This window comes from Amblyraja radiata, chromosome 24 (assembly GCF_010909765.2).
Source record: "Amblyraja radiata isolate CabotCenter1 chromosome 24, sAmbRad1.1.pri, whole genome shotgun sequence".
NCBI classification, from domain to species: domain Eukaryota; kingdom Metazoa; phylum Chordata; class Chondrichthyes; order Rajiformes; family Rajidae; genus Amblyraja; species Amblyraja radiata.
This window is the reverse complement of record NC_045979.1, coordinates 10609187-10631187: the sequence shown is the minus strand read 5'-3', so window position 1 is coordinate 10631187 and position 22001 is coordinate 10609187. Positions and strand designations below refer to the sequence as shown.

The window sequence follows — 22001 nt, the reverse complement described above, 5'->3', positions numbered from 1 at the left end:
TGTGAGTGTGTGTTTTTGTGTGTGTGTGTGTGTGTCAATGTGTGTGTGTATGTTTGTGAGTGTATGTGTATGTTTGTGAGTGTGTGTGTGTGTGTGTGTGTGTGTGTGTGTGAGTGGTCGAAGTGACTGCGCTGCCAGCCCAAGAATCCATTTAGCCCACAATGTCCCTACTAGCCCTTTGGAAACCAGTCCCTTCGGCCCGCAACACCATGCTCCAGCAACCCCCCCCCCCCTCACTGGCCAACAATATTGGAATTGTTGGAGAGGTGGAATATTGCGTTGGGGGACCAGCCCTGCCGTGTGAAGCTGGGACCCAACAGGTCCCATTTAGTCTAGTAACTTTATAAAGACAAATCAATTGAAAAACAAAATTATCAGCAAGGTTAGCAATACCTATATTCCTTGGAAACCTTGTTATTGTTTTGATGTAATTAGGAGGCAGCCATGATCCCAGGGTCCTCGCTGTCTAGCAACCATAAAACAAAGCGCGGGATTGGTCAATTTGCGTCCGACCTCAAAGTCAAACGTGCATTGATTGGATATTTACTACTCGGAAAAAAATTGAGGTTTTTCTCATATTTTAAAAAAATCTGCAGGTTTTGGTCTTGACGAGTTTCAGGTATATTTATATAATATTTATACACAATATGTTAAAAATTCAGGTAGTTCCGTGAGTTGGGTCACAAACTTGAACAAAAAAGCTCCTCCGCCCACAATCCTCCAACATTTTTGCCACCTCCAAAGGGATCCCACTGCTGGCCGTATCTTCCCCTTTCTGCTTTCCACAAAGACCGTTCCCTCCATTCCCTCCTCATGCCCCTGTCCCACTTAGGAAACCTGAACGGAAATCTTTTGAGGCTTTGCGCCCCACCCAAGGTTTCCGTGCGGTTCCCGGAGGTTTTTGTCAGTCTCCCTAATGGTCGAAAGTGCTTTTCCGGTTCTTGTATGTTCCGGCGATTATTTCAAAAAATTAAAAACCGGCCGCGACTAAAAATAGGTTGCCATTTTAAAAATTGGTAACAGGTTGCAGGTAGTGGAAGGCTACCTGCAACCTCCGGCAACCACCTTCAACTAGCATCGCAACCGGCTTCGACTAAAAAATTACCGATTTTTAAAACGGCAACCTATTTTTAGTCTCGGCCGGTTTTAAATTTTTTGAAATAATCGCCGGAACATAGAAGAACCGGAAACCACTTTCGACCATTAGGGAGACTGACAAAAACCTCCGGGAACCTCCGGTAACCGCACGGAAACCTTGGGTGGGGCGCAAAGTCTCCAGAGGTTTCCGTTCATGTCTCCTAGTGGGACAGGGGCATAGACACTTTCCTCTGCAACTGCAGGAGATGCAAGACCTGTCCCTTTACCTTTCCCCCTCGACTCCATCCAAATGACCCAAACAGTCTTTCCAGGTGAGGCAGAGGTTCACTTGTACCACCTCCAACCTCATCTACTGCATCCGCTGTTCTAGGTGTCAACTTCTCTACATTGGCGAGACCAAGCACAGACTCGGCAATCATTCGCTGAACATCTCGGCTCAGTCCGCCTCAACCAAGCTGATCTCCCGGTAGCCCAGCACTTCAACTCCTCCTCCCATTCCGAATCTGACCTCTCTGTCCTGGGCCTCCTCCATTGTCAGAGAGAGGCCCAGCACTAATTTGAGGAACAGCAGCTCATAAAGTGCATTCAGAAAATATACAGACCACTTTTTCCCCATTTTGTTACTTACAGCCTGATTTTTAAATTGATTCATTTTTATAATCATCAATCTACACACAATACCGCAGAATGAAGAAGCGAAAAAAGCTGTTTAGAAATTTTTGCAAAGTAATTAAAAATAAATAACTGAAATATCACACAAAATTGCTTGGGTTCATCCCGTTTCTATTGATTATCCTTGAGATGTTTCTACAACTTGATTGGAGTCCACCAGTGGTAAATTAAATTGATTGGACATGGTTTGGAAAGGCACACATCTGTCTGTATAAGGTCCCACAGTTGGCAGTGCATGTCAGAGCAAAAACCAAGCCATGAAGACAAAGACATTGTCTGTAGATCTCCGAGACAGGATTGTGTCGAGACACAGATCTGGGGAAGGGTATAAAACAATTTCTGCAGCATTGCAGGTCCTGAAGAGCACAGTGGCCTCCGTCATTCTTAAATGTAAGAACTTTGGAATCACCAGGACTCCTCATAGAGCTGGCCGCCCGGCCAAACCGAGCAATCGGGGGAGAAGGGCCTTGGTCTGGGAGGTGACCAAGAACCTGATGGAGCTCTTTGGCCTGAATGCCAAGCACCATGTCTGGAGGAAACCAGGCATCGCTCATCACCTGGCCAATACCATACCCACAGTGAAGCATGGTGGTGGCAGCATCATGCTGTGGGGATGTTTTTCAGCGGCAGGAGACTAATCAGGATCCAGGGAAAGTGGAACAGAGCAAAATACAGCGAGATCCTTGATGAAAACCTGCTCCAGAGCATTCTGGAACTCAGACTGGAGCGGAGGTTCACCTTCCAACAGCACATAGCCAAGACAACGTTGGAGTGGCCATGAATGTCCTTCAGTGGCCCAGCCAGAGCCCGTACCTGTGTAGATTGATGATTTTAAAAAATGAATAGGGCTGTAACGTAACAAAATGTGGAAAAAGTGAAGGGGTCTGAATATTTTCTGAATGCACCGTATTTCACTTGGGTAGTTTACACCCCAGCAGTATGAACATTGACTTCTCGAACTTCAGATAGCCCTTGCTCTCTCTCTTCATTTCCTCCATCACCCCACACACCTCAGTTCTGCCATTAGTTCCACTATCTTCTTTGTCCTATCCGCTCATCAGTCTGAAGAAGGGTCTCGACCCCTCTCCAAAGATGCTGCATTTTGTGTCTACCTTCGATTTTACCAGCCACTGCAGTTCTTTCAGAGTTCCCTTTAACACACCTAGGGTGCCATTCTTCCAATGCAAGCCAGGTTCACAAGCAGAGCAGTCACCAAATGCAGCGCCGTAGCTGTCTGCTAACACACCAATCGAGCTGTTGCACCAGGTTCCATTGTGCTGCCTCTGTCCCTTCACTGCAGCAAGCTCACATGCATGCCGCCCAGGGCTGTGTCCAGTGCAGCTCTGCCCCTAGAGCAGCTAAGCGGGCAGTGACTGTTGAAGGTGGTGGCATTGCTCCCAAGGTGCTTCAATGCAGCATGGTCACTGGCACAGCAGCAATGCAGTCGGCACTCTACCATGCAGCATGTTGATTTTGCTAAAGCAGCCCACGTGCACCAATGTTATTCACACTGCAGCTCCACTGGAGGCAACGCAGCCCAGTTGTTCATTTGCCCCTGCTGCTGCAGCCCAGCTGCGTCATCCATGGCCTGGGGCACGAGAGGCCAAGTCCTTGAGGGATGGATAATTAATTATTAATGTTAAAAATGATTATGGGAGAGGGCAGAAGAATTATGGGGAGAGGGAAAAATGAATCAGCCGCGATAAAATGGCAGAGATGGGCCTAATTCTGCCCCTATGTCTCGTGGTCTTTATGTGGTCTTGAGGAGGCAGTTGTACAGGAAGATCGCAAACAATTAGTCGTGCACCATCTCAGCCATGGCGCTGAACACGAAGAGCATGGCGATCGTGCCGACGATGTATGCTATGCCTTTAAGCAGTCGCCGGTTGATGTGGCGGCGTACCACTGGCATCTCGGGCGTCTCGAGGTGGAATGAGGCGACCCTACGCCCATGCACCCAGCAGCGGTAGATGCCGCGGTCGGAGGGCATCACGTTTTGTATTTCGTAGATGCCGCCTCCCATGGCGTCGACCAGCCGGTGTCTCCCGTCACTGTTGCCACTTCGGGTGATAAAGGTGGAGTCGCGCTGCCAGAGAACGGGCGTGTACACTGACGCCCCCGGGCATGTCATCCGGGCGTTGTCAAGGATGTCATGGTACATCAACTGCTGTATTATTTTGCGAGGCTCCACCCAGTCGATCGCAGGCTCCTGACCCAACCACCACCAATCGCCAATCTCCGGCAACCCCACTGGTATTTCCTCCTTCTCGCACGGCTCGCGGCACCATTGGTAGTGGAGCTCGGCGCCGCGCCGGGGCAAGGACTGCCCAATGTGCAGCTCCATTAGGCCACAGGGCAAGGTGACGCCATTCACCTCCAGTGCCTCGCCCTCGTCCTCGTCCTTGTCCTCATCGATGTCCTGGCTTAGTTTGGCGTAACAGAAGCCCATCACCTTCTGCTCCCCTATTACATTGCACCGGTCACAGTCCTGCCATGGTCCCCAGCGGGTGTAGAGCTTGACCATGTGCTGGGAAGAGCCCAAGTTAACCCTCAGGCTCTGGTTTGACATTGTGCTCTCCCCCAGCCCTTGGTGGGACACGTAAAGCAGAGACGAGTCCTGCACATCCACCTGGTAGGCGGCTAGGGTGGAATTAGCCGACCTGCACAGGTACAGGCCCGTGTCTGAGGTCTCCGCCTTGTTCATGATCAAGGAGCCGCTCCGTAGATTGGCTCGCCTTCCCAGTTTGCCCATCGCCCTGCGGTGCTGCCTCAAGTGCCCGGATCTGATGAAGGTGCGGGGTTTTGCTTGAGGCTGGCTAAGGTCTTGGTACTGCCAGTAGATGGAGTCTTCCGGTACTTCTGTGGCACTCGGGCAACGCAGGCTGAGTGGGTTGTTTGACAGGAAGGCCAGGGAGCAGGGGGCTGTGTCCGAGCAGTAAGCCAAGTCGTCCTCCTGGTTCATGAAGGTGAGCAAGGCGCCCATTACAGCCAACGTGACCAGAGTCGAAAGCAGTACTCTGCGCATCATGCTTCACTGATGGTTCGTCCAGTTGACTGTGGGCTGGAGCAGGGACGTAACTGTCACCATATCAACGGCTCCCCTGACCTCATCAATGGACCCCTTGTGACTCCCCGTGACCTCATCAATGGACCGAAAAAGGTGAATTTATTATGGGGAACAAGGAAATGGCAGATGAGTTGAACAGGTACTTTGGATCTGTCTTCACTAAGGAGGACACAAACAATCTTCCTGATATAGTAGTGGCCAGAGGATCTGGGGTGACAGAGGAACTGAAGGAAATCCACATTAGGCAGGAAATGGTGTTGGATAGAATATGGGACTGAAGGCTGATAAAATCCCAGGGCCTGACGGTCTGCATCCCAGGGTACTTAAGGAAGTGGCTCTAGAAATCGTGGATGCATTGGTGATAATTTTCCTATGTTCAATAGACTCAGGATCAGTCCCTGTGGATTGGAGGGAGGCTAATGTTATCCCACTTTTTAAGAAAGGCGGGAGAGAGAAAACGGGAAATTATAGACCAGTTAGCCTATCATCGGTGGTGGGGAAGAGTCAATTATAAAAGATGAGATTGCCGCACATTTGGATAGCAGTAACAGGATTGGTCCGAGTCAGCATGGACTTACGAAGGGGAAATCATGCTTGACTAATCTTCTGGAATTTTTTGAAGATGTGACTAGGAAAATGGACAAGGGAGGGTCAGTGGATGTAGTGTACCTGGACTTTCAGAAAGCATTTGATAAGGTCCCACATAGGAGATTAGTGGGCAAAATTAGGGCACATGGTATTGGGGGTAGAGTGCTGACATGGATAGAGAAGTGTTGGCAGACAGGAAACAAAGAGTAGGGGTCCCTTTCAGAATGGCAGGCAGTGACTAGTGGGGTACCACAAGGCTTGGCGCTGGGACCGCAGTTATTTACAATATACATCAATGATTTGGATGAAGAGATTCAAAGTAACATTAGCAAATTTGCAGAAGACTCAAAGCTGGGTGGCAGTGTGAACTGTGAGGAGGATGCTATGAGAATGCAGGGTGACTTGGACAGGTTGGGGGAGTGGGCAGATGCATGGCAGATCAAGTTTAATGTGGATAAATGTGAGGTTATCCACTTTGGTTGCAAAAACAGGAAGGCAGATTACTATCTAAATGGCGTCAAGTTGGGAAAAGGGGAAGTACAACTTATGAAAGTAAGCATGCAGGTACAGCAGGCAGTGAAGAAAGCGAATGGCATGTTGGCCTTTATAACAATAGGAATCGAATATAGGAGCAAAGAGGTCCTTCTGCAGTTGTACAGAGCCCTAGTGAGACCACACCTGGAGTATTGTGTGCAGTTTTGGTCCCCTAATTTGAGGAAGGACATTCTTGCTATTGAGGGAGTGCAGCGTAGGTTTACAAGGTTAATTCCTGGGATGGTGGGACTGTCACATGCTGAGAGAATGGAGCAGCTGGGCTTGTACAATCTGGAGTTTAGAAGGATGAGAGGATATCTCATTGAAACATATAAGATTGTTAAGGGCTTGGATATGCTAGAGGCAGGAAACATGTTCCCGATGTTGGGGAGTCCAGAACCAGGGGCCACAGTTTAAGAATAAGGAGTAAGCCATTTAGAATGGAGACGAGGAAACACTTTTTCTCACAGAGAGTTGTGAGTCTGTGGAATTCTCTGCCTCAGAGGGCAGTGGAGGCAGGTTCTCTGGATGCTTTCAAGAGAGAGCTAGATAGGGCTCTTAAAAATAGCGGAGTCAGGAGATATGGGGAGAAGGCAGGAACGGGGTACTGATTGGGGATGATCAGCCATGGTCATATTAAATGGCGGTGCTACTCCTGCACCTATTGTCCCTTGTGACCTCATCAATGGGACCCTGCCACATCAATGCCGCTCCTCTTACCTCTTCCACAAAGGGTGATGGAAACGTTGTCACCTCAGTAAATAACATCCACAGATCACACGATGATACAAATCGCCTCTTTCATTTCCCATTTCCACAGCAAATCAGGCAAACTATTTACTGCACAAATCCATTTGAGATGAAATAAAATACATCTTTCAAATATCCAAAGTTACCTCTGTACCCTGTTCTCAAGAGTCAAGATATGTCCCGGACGGGGCAATGAAATTCTTACTTGCTGCAGCACAACAGAATATGTGAATATGTAAACATCGTACATAATGGGGGGAAAAAATAAAAAGTTCAATAAATAACAAATATAGAGCAAATAACAAATAATAATCTAGTCTTTTGCAGTTCAGAGCTCAGAGCTTATTCGTTGTTGTGTTTAATAGCCTGATGGTTGTAGGGAAGAAGCTGTTCCTGATCCTGGACATTATAGTTTTCAGGCTTAAACCTTCTTCCTGATGGCAATAGTGAGATGAGTGTGTGGCCAGGATGGTGTGGGTCCTTGATGATTTTGGCTGCCTTTTTGAGGCAGCGACTACAATAGATCCCTCCGACGGTGGGGAGGTCAGAGCCAGTGATGAACTGGGCAGTGGGCACAACGTTTTGTAGACTTTTCCGCTCCTGGACGTTCAAGTTGCCAAACCAGGCCACGATGCAACCAGTCAGCATGCTCTCTGCCGTGCACCTGTAGATGTTTAGGAGAATCCTCGTTGTCATGCCGAATCTCCGTAATCTTCACAGGAAGTAGTCACTGATGTGCCTTCTTTACAATTGCATCGGTGTGCTGGGTCCAGGAAAGATCTTCTGATATATGCACGCCTAGGAATTTGAAGTAATTGACCCTTTCCACCATCTTCCCATTGATATAAACAGGATTGTGGGTCCTCATCCTTCCCCTACCAAAGTCCACAATCAGTTCCTTGGTCTTACTGATGTTGAGAACCAGGTTGTTGTGCTGGCACCATTTGGTCAGTCATTCAATCTCACTTCTATACTCTGTCTCGTCCCCATCTATGATTCGTCCAACCACAGTGGTGTCGTCGGCAAACTTGATGAGCATTATGTCCGTTGACAAGCATTATGTCCGGCTACGCAGTCATGGGTATAGAGTGAGTAAAGCATGGGGCTGAGCACACAGCCCTGAGGTGCTCCTGTACTAATTGTTACTGAGGATGAAGTGGTTCCTCCAATTCAAACAGACTGTGGTCTGTGGATGAGGAAGTCGGGGATCCAGGTGCAGAGGGATGCGCAGGGGCCCAGTTCCGTGAGCTTGGTAACCAGCTTTTTTATTTTTTTATTCTTTTTTAATCAAAAATATTTATTCAAATATTAAAATAGTATTTACAATACAATAAAACAAAACACCACCATAATACAAGACAAACAAATATGCTAAGCAACTGCTAAACAACTATATTGCAATCCTTGTCCAGGATACATTCAACCCCCCTCGGTGCCCAGCGGTCGCGGAACTCTCTCAGTGTGCCCGTAGACAGGGCGTATTCCCTTTCTATCTGCACCCGGGCACGGCGGAGGGGGGCCCCGGTCAACGGCAACCAGGTTCCAGACTCTCAACAAGTCCCTGTAGAAGCCGGGCATCCCCATCAGGACCGCACAACTGGCGCCCACCATCGGGATCCGCATACCTCCTTGAAGGAAGCGGCTCCGTTGGAAAAAGAGCGTCACCAGCACGTGCCACCTGGGAGGATGCCCTGAGTACAGGTATCTCTGCAAGGTCCTGAGGCGGAGAGCCGCCAACTTGGTGCGAGTGCACACCAGCGACTGACTGCCCTCCTCGATCGGGAGACTCAGGACGGCTGCAGAGACCCAGTGCTTTCCGTTGCCCCAGAAGAAGTTGGGAGAATATATAACTTAATTCAAAACCTCTGCCGATTTTAAAGGACCTAAAAAAAAGATCAAGATGGTGGTAATCTACAAACTCCCACGACCTTCCATGACTATGTTCACGAACTCCTACGATTATGTCTACGAATTCTCACGACCCACATGTCTTTGGGATGTGGGAGGAAACGGGAACCCGCGGAGGAACACGTACACTAGTTCTATCCAACACACCAGGAACAATTTTTACAGCAGTCAATTAACCTACAAACCTGCATGCCTTTGGATTGTGGGTGGAATCTTGGAGCACCCGGAGAAAACCCATGCGGTCACAGGGAGAACACTGAAACTTTGTATATTCAGCACCTATATTCAGGATGGAGCCCAGGTTTCTGGTGCTGTAAGGCAGCTACTCTACTGCTGCACCACTGTGCCGCCCTGTGAGGCAGTAGGTCCACCAGCTGAGCCATTTTGCCACCCCAAGGCTGAGAGGAAGATGTTCAAGGAAGTTGAAGATGTTCAAGATGTTCAAGATGTTCAATGTTCTGTGAAGCCAGCACATCCTTCCTCACATATGGGGCCCAAAACTGTTCACATTATTCAAAATGTGGTCTCACGAGCACCTAATAAAGCCTCAGCATTACATCCTTGCTTTTACATACGAGTCTCCTGGAAATGAACACTAACCTTGCATTTGTCTTCCTTAATTTGACTTAACCTGCAAATTTGCCTTTTGGGAAACCTACACCAGCATTCCCAAGTCCCTTTGAACCTTTGATTACTGACACATTTAGAAACTAGTCTACGCCTTTATTTCTTTTACCAAAGTGCATGACAGTACACATTGCTAGGCTGCATTTACCATGTCTTTGCCCACTCTGCCAACCTGTCCAAGTCCTTCTGCAGCATCCCATCTTCCTCAACACTACCAGCCCCTCTACCTACCTTTGTATCATCTGCAAACTCAGCCACAAAGTCATCAATTCCATTATCCAGATCATTAACATATACCATGAAAAGTAGCGACCCAAAACCAAACCTTGTGGAACATCACCAGCCAATGGCAGCCGACAAGGAAAGTCCTCCTTACTTCTCATTCTTTGCCATCTGCCAGTCAGCCAATCTTCTATCTGTGCCAATACCTTGCCTCTAATCCCATGGACTTCTATCTTGTTTAGCAGCACATGCGGCATCTTATCAAAGGCCTTCTGAAAATCCAAATAAACAGCATCCACTGTCTCTCCTGAACGGAGACGAGGAAACTGTTTTTCTCCCAGAGAGTGACGAGTCTGTGTAATTCTCTGCCTCAGAGGGCGGTGGAGGCAGGTTCTCTGGATGCTTTCAAGAGAGAGCTAGATAGGGCTCTTAAAAATAGCGGAGTCAGGGGATATGGGGAGAAGGTAGGAACGAGGTACTGATTTGGGATGATCAACCATGATCACATTGAATGGAGGTGCTTGCTCGAAGGGCCGAATGGCCTACTCCTGCACCTATTGTCTATTGTCTATAGTTGACGCGAAAGTGGGATAAGATAGAGCAGGTGTGAACAGGTGATCGATGGTCGGCGTGAACATGGTGGACCAAAGGGTCTGTGTATCTGCTGTATAACCAAACCAAACTAAACTAAACCAAACTAAATTAAACTAAACATTGGAGATGAATTGGAGATGAAACATTCAGTCACCTCCACAAATTATGATTACTCAGGATGCTTTCCTCTGCTTCTGTTTACCCGCAGAATTGTTCTAATGGCAGGCTCATGGTGAAATCAATTACAGGAATTGGCTGGCATAAATGACCGAATCAGGAGTTATGAGATGCATTAGCTGTTGCAAAGGAAATAAGTAGTCTATAAAATCTCCCTGAGTTAATGATTAGATGCACTGATATTAAACCAGTTCAGTTCACACAAGGTCTGAACATGTTTGTGGATGCTCTTGGCTACATCCACAACTCTTTGCAATTTCTTGCCGTCTTGGATGGAGCTGTTCCCATAACCATGCTGTGATGCATCCCGATTGAATGCTTTCTACGGCGCATCGTAGAGGATGGTTGTTGGGGACATGTCCATGTGGAGTTTGCACATGACTGCTGAAGATATATACAAATTCCTGGAACAACACATATTTCGCTTGGGCAGCTTACAAACCCAGCGGTATGAATGTTGATTTCTGTAACTTCAGGTATTCCTGCATTCCATCCTCTCCCCTCTCTCGCCACTTCCCCACGTTAGTCATCCTACCAGTTCCGCCGTTGACATCCTTGTATCCCTCTTGTTGTTACATCGCCCTCAACATTGGACCATTATGGGCTCTTGAGGTCATTTGTTTCCAGCCCTGATTTGTTTTGGACTTTTCTCACCTCTAGTTTATTCCCTACCGACCCTCCATCTCTAGTTTCAGTCTCAATGAAGGGTTATGACCCGCAAGGTCACCTATTCTTTTTTCTCTAAAGATGCTGCCTGACCCGCTGACTTACTCTAGCATTTAGTGTCTTATCTTCGGTATAAACCAGCATCTGCAGTTCCTTCCTGCACATTCTATGACCGCATTGGTTTTCCCATGTGCTCCAGTTTGTTCCCACATCCCCAACGTTTAGTTCAGTTTTGTTTATTGTCACAGGTACAGTGAAAACCTACAGTGGAAATATGCCAGTAAGTCAATTGGCTACTTCCTGTACATTGCCCCCAGTGCTTGTGGGTGGCAGGACAATCAACGTAGCATGGATGAACATGTGAGAGAGAATGGGTTTCATGAAATGAGGAAGAATGGCACATTGATGTGTCTTGAATGTGTACTCATTTGACCGAATAACCATCTTCTGTGTAGTAAGCAAATATAATAAGTATGAGATTCAACCCAATGTTTTTCTGGAGTTCATTCAGTATTGACTGGATTTAATTTAGTTTAGTTTAGAGACACAGTACGGACGCAGGTCCTGCGGCCCACCAAGTCCTCGCCGACCAGCGATCCCATACACTAGCACTATCCTACACACTGGGGACAATTTACCAAACCCAGGTCTCTGGCGCAATAAGGCAGCAACACAACTGCTGCACCACCATGCCACCCAACTATAAATTTATTACAATTAATTGATAGCGTTACGGATTATTGTATATTTATTTGTGCTTTTACATGAATGAGGCTGTGAAGGTGTAGCAAGTAACTAGCGTTCCCCATACACTATTTCTATTTTACAGATTAAGGGCAATTTACAGAAGCCAATTAACCCTACAAACCTGTACATCTTTGGAATGTGGGAGGAAACCGGAGTGCCCGGAGAAATCCCACGTGGTCACAGGGAGAATGCACAAACTCCGTGCAGACAGCACCTGTAGTCAGGATTGATCCTGAGTCTCTGGTACTGTGAGGCAGCATCTCTACTGCTGCGCCACCGTGCCGCCCTGAAAAAAACAAATAAATATACTCCTCGGTAATCCACACCCTAGTTCAGTTTGGTCACCACTGGCCTCCCTATGCATTTGTTAGGCATTTGCTTTTGCTGGTTGCCCTCTTGTGTCATTCAGCCTAATCATGGTCCACTCATGGATCCATTGGAATGCAGCCCGGACAGTTCCAAACCTCCTGCACCCAGAATCCGCCAAATGATTCGAACGTGGCCAAACCCAGCCCAAAACCTCCATATGTATAAGGAAGGAATTGCTAATGCTGGTTTACACCAAAGATAGTCACAAAATGCTAGGCTAACTCAGCGGGACAGTCAGCATCTTTAGAGAGAGGGAATGGGTGAAATTTCAGTCCACAATTATTCACTCCCCATCCATCGAACAAATTAAAAGCCTCGGTGCTTCAGAAATAAAAGAGTCACCATCTAGGCAAGGAGAATGAGCACATTTGATGTAAGGGTAGACACAAAAAGCTTGAGTAACTCAGCAGGATAGCCAGCATCTCTGGAGAGAAGGAATGGGTGCCGTTTTGGGTCGAGACCCAACTTCAGACTAGTCAGGGGAAAAGGAAACAAGAGATATAGACATATAAGGGTGATGGTGGAATTATATTTACTCCCCTTCAATGCTCATTACCAACCCGAGAAAAATGAACATTCTACAGTACATGAATATAAATTCGGGAGAGTTGCATGAAGGAAATAATTAACCTTAAGATTCGTCGAAGATACATTATTCGCAACGACCAAAACAATAATCATAGATTAAAGAAATATTGCAAGGAAACAAACTTTTCGAAGTAAAATTGAATATATTTAATAGAACAATAATAGGTAAATAGGTAAATTTATATTAATTGTAAATAACAATGGGTAAATAAAGTTAAAATATCTACAGTATAGGGGCATTGCTGGAGTGCTGGGTGCTGCTGGTGTACTTTGCACCCTTGGGTGCTGCTGGTGTTGTTATTGTGCACCGTGGGCTGCTGCTGGCGAGGCTGCTGTTTCTCGTTGGATTGCTGGAGTGCTGGGTGCTGCTGCTGTACTTTGCACCCTTGGGTGCTGCTGGTGTTGTTATTGTGCACCGTGGGCTGCTGCTGGCGAGGCTGCTGTTTCTCGTTGGACTGCTGGAGTGCTGGGTGCTGCTGCTGTACTTTGCACCCTTGGGTGCTGCTGGTGTTGTTATTGTGCACCGTGGGCTGCTGCTGGCGAGGCTGCTGTTTCTTCTTGGAGTGCTGGAGTGCTGGGTGCTGCTCATGTGGTTGGAACCCTGGAGTGCTGCTGGTGTGGTTGATTGTGAACCCTGGAGTGCTGCTCGTGGTTGCTGCCGTCCTCGGAGGCAGAGCTGCCCCAAACCATTGGGCTCCACTTTGCACCACCTCGCCGTCTGGCTCTTCAAGGGCTTGGTCTTGTCGGCAGCCAGTCTCTCCACAGCTCTCTGCCGACCCCGCCTGTCCCCATCCTTCGTACGGGCCTGTAGCTGCTAAACACTGGTGTGAGACTGAGGAGGATTTTAATTGCAAATGGTGAAGCCAGAGGAAGGAATGTTAATGGGGGCAGGCAGGAGGGGAGAAATGGGAGTAGCCAGTAGACACAAAATGCCAGAGAAACTTAGCGGGCGAGGCAGCATCTATGGAGAGAAGGAATTGGTGACATTTCAGGTCGATACCCTTCTTTATTCAGGGGAGGGGGTAGGACAAAGAATGAATGTAGGCGGAGACAGTGGGACCAGTGAGGGAACTGTGAAGGGGGGAATGAAGCAAGAGAACAAGGGCTACCAGAAGTTAGAGAAGTCAATGTTCATACCGCTGGGGTGTAAACTACCCAAGTGAAATATGAGGTGCTGAACCTCCAATTTGCACTGGGCCTCACTCTGGCAATGGAGGAGGCCCAGGAGAGAAAGGACAGATTAGGAATGGGGGGGGGAGTTGGTGCTGGGCCACCGGGAGATCGGGTTGGCTAAGACAGACTGAGCCGAGGTGCTCAGCGAATGATCACCGAGCCTGCGTTAGGTAGCGCCAATGTAGAGAAGTTGGCACCTGGAACAGCGGATGCAGTGATGAGGTTGGAGGAGGTGCAAGTGAACGTCTGCCTCACCTGGAAAGACTGTTTGGGTCCTTGAATGGATTCGAGGGGGGAAGGTAAAGGGACAGGTGTTGCATCTCCTGCGATTGCAGAGGAAAGTGCCTGGGGGGAGGGTGCTTTGGGTGGGAAAGGACGAGTTGAGCAGGTAATTACAGAGGAAATGGTCGCTGTGGAAAACAGAAAGCGGTGGAGATGGGAAGATATGGCCAGTAGTGGGATCACTTTGGAGGTGGTTCCCCCTCTCGTAACGTCCTGAGTCCCCCTTATACTCACTTTCCACCCCATCAGCCGTCGCATACAGCATATAGCTGCGGTGGGCCGAGCATCGAAAATGTGTCTAGAATTTAACTTTCGTGACCCATGTCTCGGAAATACATTAAATTTTGCACAGATTTAGATAAAATATAATTGAGAAAAAAGTCATAACTCGTCAGTGCCAAAAGTTGCACATTATTTAATTAAACTAATTAGAAAATGAAATCAAAAAAGTAAGTGCCATCTAGTGTCCAATGCCCATATTACACCATGGGGAGCTTAATTCCATGCTGCAGTCTCTTAAAACCATATATTCTTGTACTATATGTATGTATATGTATATGTGTATATATATATATGTGCTTGTGTGTGTGTGTGTGTATATATATATATATATATATATGTGTGTGTGTGTGTGTGTATATATATATTGTTAGCCCTTAATGGCAATGTCCTGCCTGTGCTTGAAACTGCAATGCTTTATTAGGTCCGACTTTGTTTGGAAGGAATAATTGCTTTTTTAGGTCGGGCTGATTGTGTAATTTCCAGTGAGTTCAGAAGTCGCACTGATAGTGTAATTTCCGGTAAGTGCAGAGGTCACGCTGACTGCGGAACTGCCGCTGACTGCGGAAACCCCAAAGTGGTGAGGCCACGCTCAGCCATGTGAGTATTCAAGAAAGTTTACTGCCATATAGATGGTGTGTGAGTCAGTGAGTGTGTGTGTGTGTGTGTGCGCGCGTGTTTTGGTGTGAGTGTCTGTGTGAGTGTGTGTTTGTGTGTGTGAGTGTGTGTGTGTCTGTGTGTGTATGTGTTTGTGAGTGTATGTGTGTGTGTGTGTGTGTGTGTGTGTGTGTGAGAGTTTTGGTGTGAGTGTCTGTGTGAGTGTGTGTTTGTGTGTGTGTGTGTGTGTGTGTGTGTGTCTGTATGTGTACGTGTTTGTGAGTGTGTGTGTGTGTGTTTTGGTGTGAGTGTGTGTTTTTGTGTGTGTGTGTGTGTGTCAATGTGTGTGTGTATGTTTGTGAGTGTTTGTGTGTGTGTGTGTGTGTGTGTGTTTGTGTGTGTGTTTTTGTGTTTGTGTGTGTGTGTGTGTGTGTGTGTGTGTGTGTGTGTGTGTGAGTGGTCGAAGTGACTGAGCTGACAGCCCAAGAATCCATTTAGCCCACAATGTCCCTACTAGCCCTTTGGAAACCAGTCCCTTCGGCCCGCAACACCATGCTCCAGCAACCCCCCCCCCCCCTCACTGGCCAACAATATTGGAATTGTTGGAGAGGTGGAATATTGCGTTGGGGGACCAGCCCTGCCGTGTGAAGCTGGGACCCAACAGGTCCCATTTAGTCTAGTAACTTTATAAAGACAAATCAATTGAAAAACAAAATTATCAGCAAGGTTAGCAATACCTATATTCCTTGGAAACCTTGTTATTGTTTTGATGTAATTAGGAGGCAGCCATGATCCCAGGGTCCTCGCTGCCTAGCAACCATAAAACAAAGCGCGGGATTGGTCAATTTGCGTCCGACCTCAAAGTCAAACGTGCATTGATTGGATATTTACTACTCGGAAAAAAATTGAGGTTTTTCTCATATTTTAAAAAAATCTGCAGGTTTTGGTCTTGACGAGTTTCAGGTATATTTATATAATATTTATACACAATATGTTAAAAATTCAGGTAGTTCCGTGAGTTGGGTCACAAACTTGAACAAAAAAGCTCCGCCCACAATCCTCCAACATTTTTGCCACCTCCAAAGGGATCCCACTGCTGGCCGTATCTTCCCCTTTCTGCTTTCCACAAAGACCGTTCCCTCCATTCCCTCCTCATGCCCTTGTCCCACTTAGGAAACCTGAACGGAAATCTCTGGAGGCTTTGCGCCCCACCCAAGGTTTCCGTGCGGTTCCCGGAGGTTTTTGTCAGTCTCCCTAATGGTCGAAAGTGCTTTTCCGGTTCTTGTATGTTCCGGCGATTATTTCAAAAAATTAAAAACCGGCCGCGACTAAAAATAGGTTGCCATTTTAAAAATTGGTAACAGGTTGCAGGTAGTGGAAGGCTACCTGCAACCTCCGGCAACCACCTTCAACTAGCATCGCAACCGGCTTCGACTAAAAAATTACCGATTTTTAAAACGGCAACCTATTTTTAGTCTCGGCCGGTTTTAAATTTTTTGAAATAATCGCCGGAACATAGAAGAACCGGAAACCACTTTCGACCATTAGGGAGACTGACAAAAACCTCCGGGAACCTCCGGTAACCGCACGGAAACCTTGGGTGGGGCACAAAGTCTCCAGAGGTTTCCGTTCATGTCTCCTAGTGGGACAGGGGCATAGACACTTTCCTCTGCAACTGCAGGAGATGCAAGACCTGTCCCTTTACCTTTCCCCCTCGACTTCATCCAAATGACCCAAACAGTCTTTCCAGGTGAGGCAGAGGTTCACTTGTACCACCTCCAACCTCATCTACTGCATCCGCTGTTCTAGGTGTCAACTTCTCTACATTGGCGAGACCAAGCACAGACTCGGCAATCATTCGCTGAACATCTCGGCTCAGTCCGCCTCAACCAAGCTGATCTCCCGGTAGCCCAGCACTTCAACTCCTCCTCCCATTCCGAATCTGACCTCTCTGTCCTGGGCCTCCTCCATTGTCAGAGAGAGGCCCAGCACTAATTTGAGGAACAGCAGCTCATAAAGTGCATTCAGAAAATATACAGACCACTTTTTCCCCATTTTGTTACTTACAGCCTGATTTTTAAATTGATTCATTTTTTTAATCATCAATCTACACACAATACCGCAGAATGAAGAAGCGAAAAAAGCTGTTTAGAAATTTTTGCAAAGTAATTAAAAATAAATAACTGAAATATCACACAAAATTGCTTGGGTTCATCCCGTTTCTATTGATTATCCTTGAGATGTTTCTACAACTTGATTGGAGTCCACCAGTGGTAAATTAAATTGATTGGACATGGTTTGGAAAGGCACACATCTGTCTGTATAAGGTCCCACAGTTGGCAGTGCATGTCAGAGCAAAAACCAAGCCATGAAGACAAAGACATTGTCTGTAGATCTCCGAGACAGGATTGTGTCGAGACACAGATCTGGGGAAGGGTATAAAACAATTTCTGCAGCATTGCAGGTCCTGAAGAGCACAGTGGCCTCCGTCATTCTTAAATGTAAGAACTTTGGAATCACCAGGACTCCTCACAGAGCTGGCCGCCCGGCCAAACCGAGCAATCGGGGGAGAAGGGCCTTGGTCTGGGAGGTGACCAAGAACCTGATGGAGCTCTTTGGCCTGAATGCCAAGCACCATGTCTGGAGGAAACCAGGCATCGCTCATCACCTGGCCAATACCATACCCACAGTGAAGCATGGTGGTGGCAGCATCATGCTGTGGGGATGTTTTTCAGCGGCAGGAGACTAATCAGGATCCAGGGAAAGTGGAACAGAGCAAAATACAGCGAGATCCTTGATGAAAACCTGCTCCAGAGCATTCTGGAACTCAGACTGGAGCGGAGGTTCACCTTCCAACAGCACATAGCCAAGACAACGTTGGAGTGGCCATGAATGTCCTTCAGTGGCCCAGCCAGAGCCCGTACCTGTGTAGATTGATGATTAAAAAAAATGAATAGTGCTGTAACGTAACAAAATATGGAAAAAGTGAAGGGGTCTGAATATTTTCTGAATGCACCGTATTTCACTTGGGTAGTTTACACCCCAGCAGTATGAACATTGACTTCTCGAACTTCAGATAGCCCTTGCCCTCTCTCTTCATTTCCTCCCTCACCCCACACACCTCAGTTCTGCCATTAGTTCCACTATCTTCTTTGTCCTATCCGCTCATCAGTCTGAAGAAGGGTCTCGACCCCTCTCCAAAGATGCTGCATTTTGTGTCTACCTTCGATTTTACCAGCCACTGCAGTTCTTTCATAGTTCCCTTTAACACACCTAGGGTGCCATTCTTCCAATGCAAGCCAGGTTCACAAGCAGAGCAGTCACCAAATGCAGCGCCGTAGCTGTCTGCTAACACACCAATCGAGCTGTTGCACCAGGTTCCATTGTGCTGCCTCTGTCCCTTCACTGCAGCAAGCTCACATGCATGCCGCCCAGGGCTGTGTCCAGTGCAGCTCTGCCCCTAGAGCAGCTAAGCAGGCAGTGACTGTTGAAGGTGGTGGCATTGCTCCCAAGGTGCTTCAATGCAGCATGGTCACTGGCACAGCAGCAATGCAGTCGGCACTCTGCCATGCAGCATGTTGATTTTGCTAAAGCAGCCCACGTGCACCAATGTTATTCACACTGCAGCTCCACTGGAGGCAACGCAGCCCAGTTGTTCATTTGCCCCTGCTGCTGCAGCCCAGCTGCGTCATCCATGGCCTGGGGCACGAGAGGCCAAGTCCTTGAGGGATGGATAATTAATTATTAATGTTAAAAATGATTATGGGAGAGGGCAGAAGAATTATGGGGAGAGGGAAAAACGAATCAGCCGCGATAAAATGGCGGAGATGGGCCTAATTCTGCCCCTATGTCTCGTGGTCTTTATGTGGTCTTGAGGAGGCAGTTGTACAGGAAGATCGCAAACAATTAGTCGTGCACCATCTCAGCCATGGCGCTGAACACGAAGACCATGGCGATCGTGCCGACGATGTATGCTATGCCTTTAAGCAGTCGCCGGTTGATGTGGCGGCGTACCACTGGCATCTCGGGCGTCTCCAGGTGGAATGAGGCGACCCTACGCCCATGCACCCAGCAGCGGTAGATGCCGCGGTCGGAGGGCATCACGTTTTGTATTTCGTAGATGCCGCCTCCCATGGCGTCGACCAGCCGGTGTCTCCCGTCACTGTTGCCATTTCGGGTGATAAAGGTGGAGTCGCGCTGCCAGAGAACGGGCGTGTACACTGACGCCCCCGGGCATGTCATCCGGGCGTTGTCAAGGATGTCATGGTACATCAACTGCTGTATTATTTTGCGAGGCTCCACCCAGTCGATCGCAGGCTCCTGACCCAACCACCACCAATCGCCAATCTCCGGCAACCCCACTGGTATTTCCTCCTTCTCGCACGGCTCGCGGCACCATTGGTAGTGGAGCTCGGCGCCGCGCCGGGGCAAGGACTGCCCAATGTGCAGCTCCATTAGGCCACAGGGCAAGGTGACGCCATTCACCTCCAGTGCCTCGCCCTCGTCCTCGTCCTCATCGATGTCCTGGCTTAGTTTGGCGTAACAGAAGCCCATCACCTTCTGCTCCCCTATTATGTTGCACCGGTCACAGTCCTGCCATGGTCCCCAGCGGGTGTAGAGCTTGACCATGTGCTGGGAAGAGCCCAAGTTAACCCTCAGGCTCTGGTTTGACATTGTGCTCTCCCCCAGCCCTTGGTGGGACACGTAAAGCAGAGACGAGTCCTGCACATCCACCTGGTAGGCGGCTAGGGTGGAATTAGCCGACTTGCACAGGTACAGGCCCGTGTCTGAGGTCTCCGCCTTGTTCATGATCAAGGAGCCGCTCCGTAGGTTGGCTCGCCTTCCCAGTTTGCCCATCGCCCTGCGGTGCTGCCTCAAGTGCCCGGATCTGATGAAGGTGCGGGGTTTTGCTTGAGGCTGGCTAAGGTCTTGGTACTGCCAGTAGATGGAGTCTTCCGGTACTTCTGTGGCACTCGGGCAACGCAGGCTGAGTGGGTTGTTTGACAGGAAGGCCAGGGAGCAGGGGGCTGTGTCCGAGCAGTAAGCCAAGTCGTCCTCCTGGTTCATGAAGGTGAGCAAGGCGCCCATTACAGCCAACGTGACCAGAGTCGAAAGCAGTACTCTGCGCATCATGCTTCACTGATGGTTCGTCCAGTTGACTGTGGGCTGGAGCAGGGACGTAACTGTCACCATATCAACGGCTCCCCTGACCTCATCAATGGACCCCTTGTGACTCCCCGTGACCTCATCAATGGACCGAAAAAGGTGAATTTATTATGGGGAACAAGGAAATGGCAGATGAGTTGAACAGGTACTTTGGATCTGTCTTCACTAAGGAGGACACAAACAATCTTCCTGATATAGTAGTGGCCAGAGGATCTGGGGTGACAGAGGAACTGAAGGAAATCCACATTAGGCAGGAAATGGTGTTGGATAGAATATGGGACTGAAGGCTGACAAAACCCCAGGGCCTGACGGTCTGCATCCCAGGGTACTTAAGGAAGTGGCTCTAGAAATCGTGGATGCATTGGTGATAATTTTCCAATGTTCAATAGACTCAGGATCAGTCCCTGTGGATTGGAGGGAGGCTAATGTTATCCCACTTTTTAAGAAAGGCGGGAGAGAGAAAACGGGGAATTATAGACCAGTTAGCCTATCATCGGTGGTGGGGAAGATGCTGGAGTCAATTATAAAAGATGAGATTGCCGCACATTTGGATAGCAGTAACAGGATTGGTCCGAGTCAGCATGGACTTACAAAGGGGAAATCATGCTTGACTAATCTTCTGGAATTTTTTGAAGATGTGACTAGGAAAATGGACAAGGGAGGGTCAGTGGATGTAGTGTACCTGGACTTTCAGAAAGCATTTGATAAGGTCCCACATAGGAGATTAGTGGGCAAAATTAGGGCACATGGTATTGGGGGTAGAGTGCTGACATGGATAGAGAAGTGGTTGGCAGACAGGAAACAAAGAGTAGGGGTCCCTTTCAGAATGGCAGGCAGTGACTAGTGGGGTACCGCAAGGCTTGGCGCTGGGACCGCAGTTATTTACAATATACATCAATGATTTGGATGAAGAGATTCAAAGTAACATTAGCAAATTTGCAGAAGACACAAAGCTGGGTGGCAGTGTGAACTGTGAGGAGGATGCTATGAGAATGCAGGGTGACTTGGACAGGTTGGGGGAGTGGGCAGATGCATGGCAGATGAAGTTTAATGTGGATAAATGTGAGGTTATCCACTTTGGTTGCAAAAACAGGAAGGCAGATTACTATCTAAATGGCGTCAAGTTGGGAAAAGGGGAAGTACAACTTATGAAAGTAAGCATGCAGGTACAGCAGGCAGTGAAGAAAGCGAATGGCATGTTGGCCTTTATAACAATAGGAATCGAATATAGGAGCAAAGAGGTCCTTCTGCAGTTGTACAGAGCCCTAGTGAGACCACACCTGGAGTATTGTGTGCAGTTTTGGTCCCCTAATTTGAGGAAGGACATTCTTGCTATTGAGGGAGTGCAGCGTAGGTTTACAAGGTTAATTCCTGGGATGGTGGGACTGTCACATGCTGAGAGAATGGAGCAGCTGGGCTTGTACAATCTGGAGTTTAGAAGGATGAGAGGATATCTCATTGAAACATATAAGATTGTTAAGGGCTTGGATATGCTAGAGGCAGGAAACATGTTCCCGATGTTGGGGAGTCCAGAACCAGGGGCCACAGTTTAAGAATAAGGAGTAAGCCATTTAGAATGGAGACGAGGAAACACTTTTTCTCACAGAGAGTTGTGAGTCTGTGGAATTCTCTGCCTCAGAGGGCAGTGGAGGCAGGTTCTCTGGATGCTTTCAAGAGAGGGCTAGATAGGGCTCTTAAAAATAGCGGAGTCAGGAGATATGGGGAGAAGGCAGGAACGGGGTACTGATTGGGGATGATCAGCCATGATCATATTAAATGGCGGTGCTACTCCTGCACTTATTGTCCCTTGTGACCTCATCAATGGGACCCTGCCACATCAATGCCGCTCCTCTTACCTCTTCCACAAAGGGTGATGGAAACGTTGTCACCTCAGTAA

General features: G+C 48.0%; 2 protein-coding genes across 2 annotated transcripts; both read right to left on the bottom strand.

Moving 5' to 3' along the window:
• Positions 1 to 3565: 3565 nt before the first annotated feature.
• Positions 3566 to 4798, bottom strand: LOC116986563 (protein FAM187B-like). Its single transcript, XM_033042161.1, has one exon. The coding sequence runs from the start codon at positions 4796 to 4798 to the stop codon at positions 3566 to 3568; it is 1233 nt and encodes a 410-aa protein (XP_032898052.1).
• A 14046-nt stretch (positions 4799 to 18844) lies between these two features.
• On the bottom strand, positions 18845 to 20071 carry LOC116986562 (protein FAM187B-like). Its single transcript, XM_033042159.1, has one exon. It carries the CDS (start codon positions 20069 to 20071, stop codon positions 18845 to 18847), a length of 1227 nt encoding a protein of 408 aa, XP_032898050.1.
• Between the last annotated feature and the right edge of the window lie 1930 nt (positions 20072 to 22001).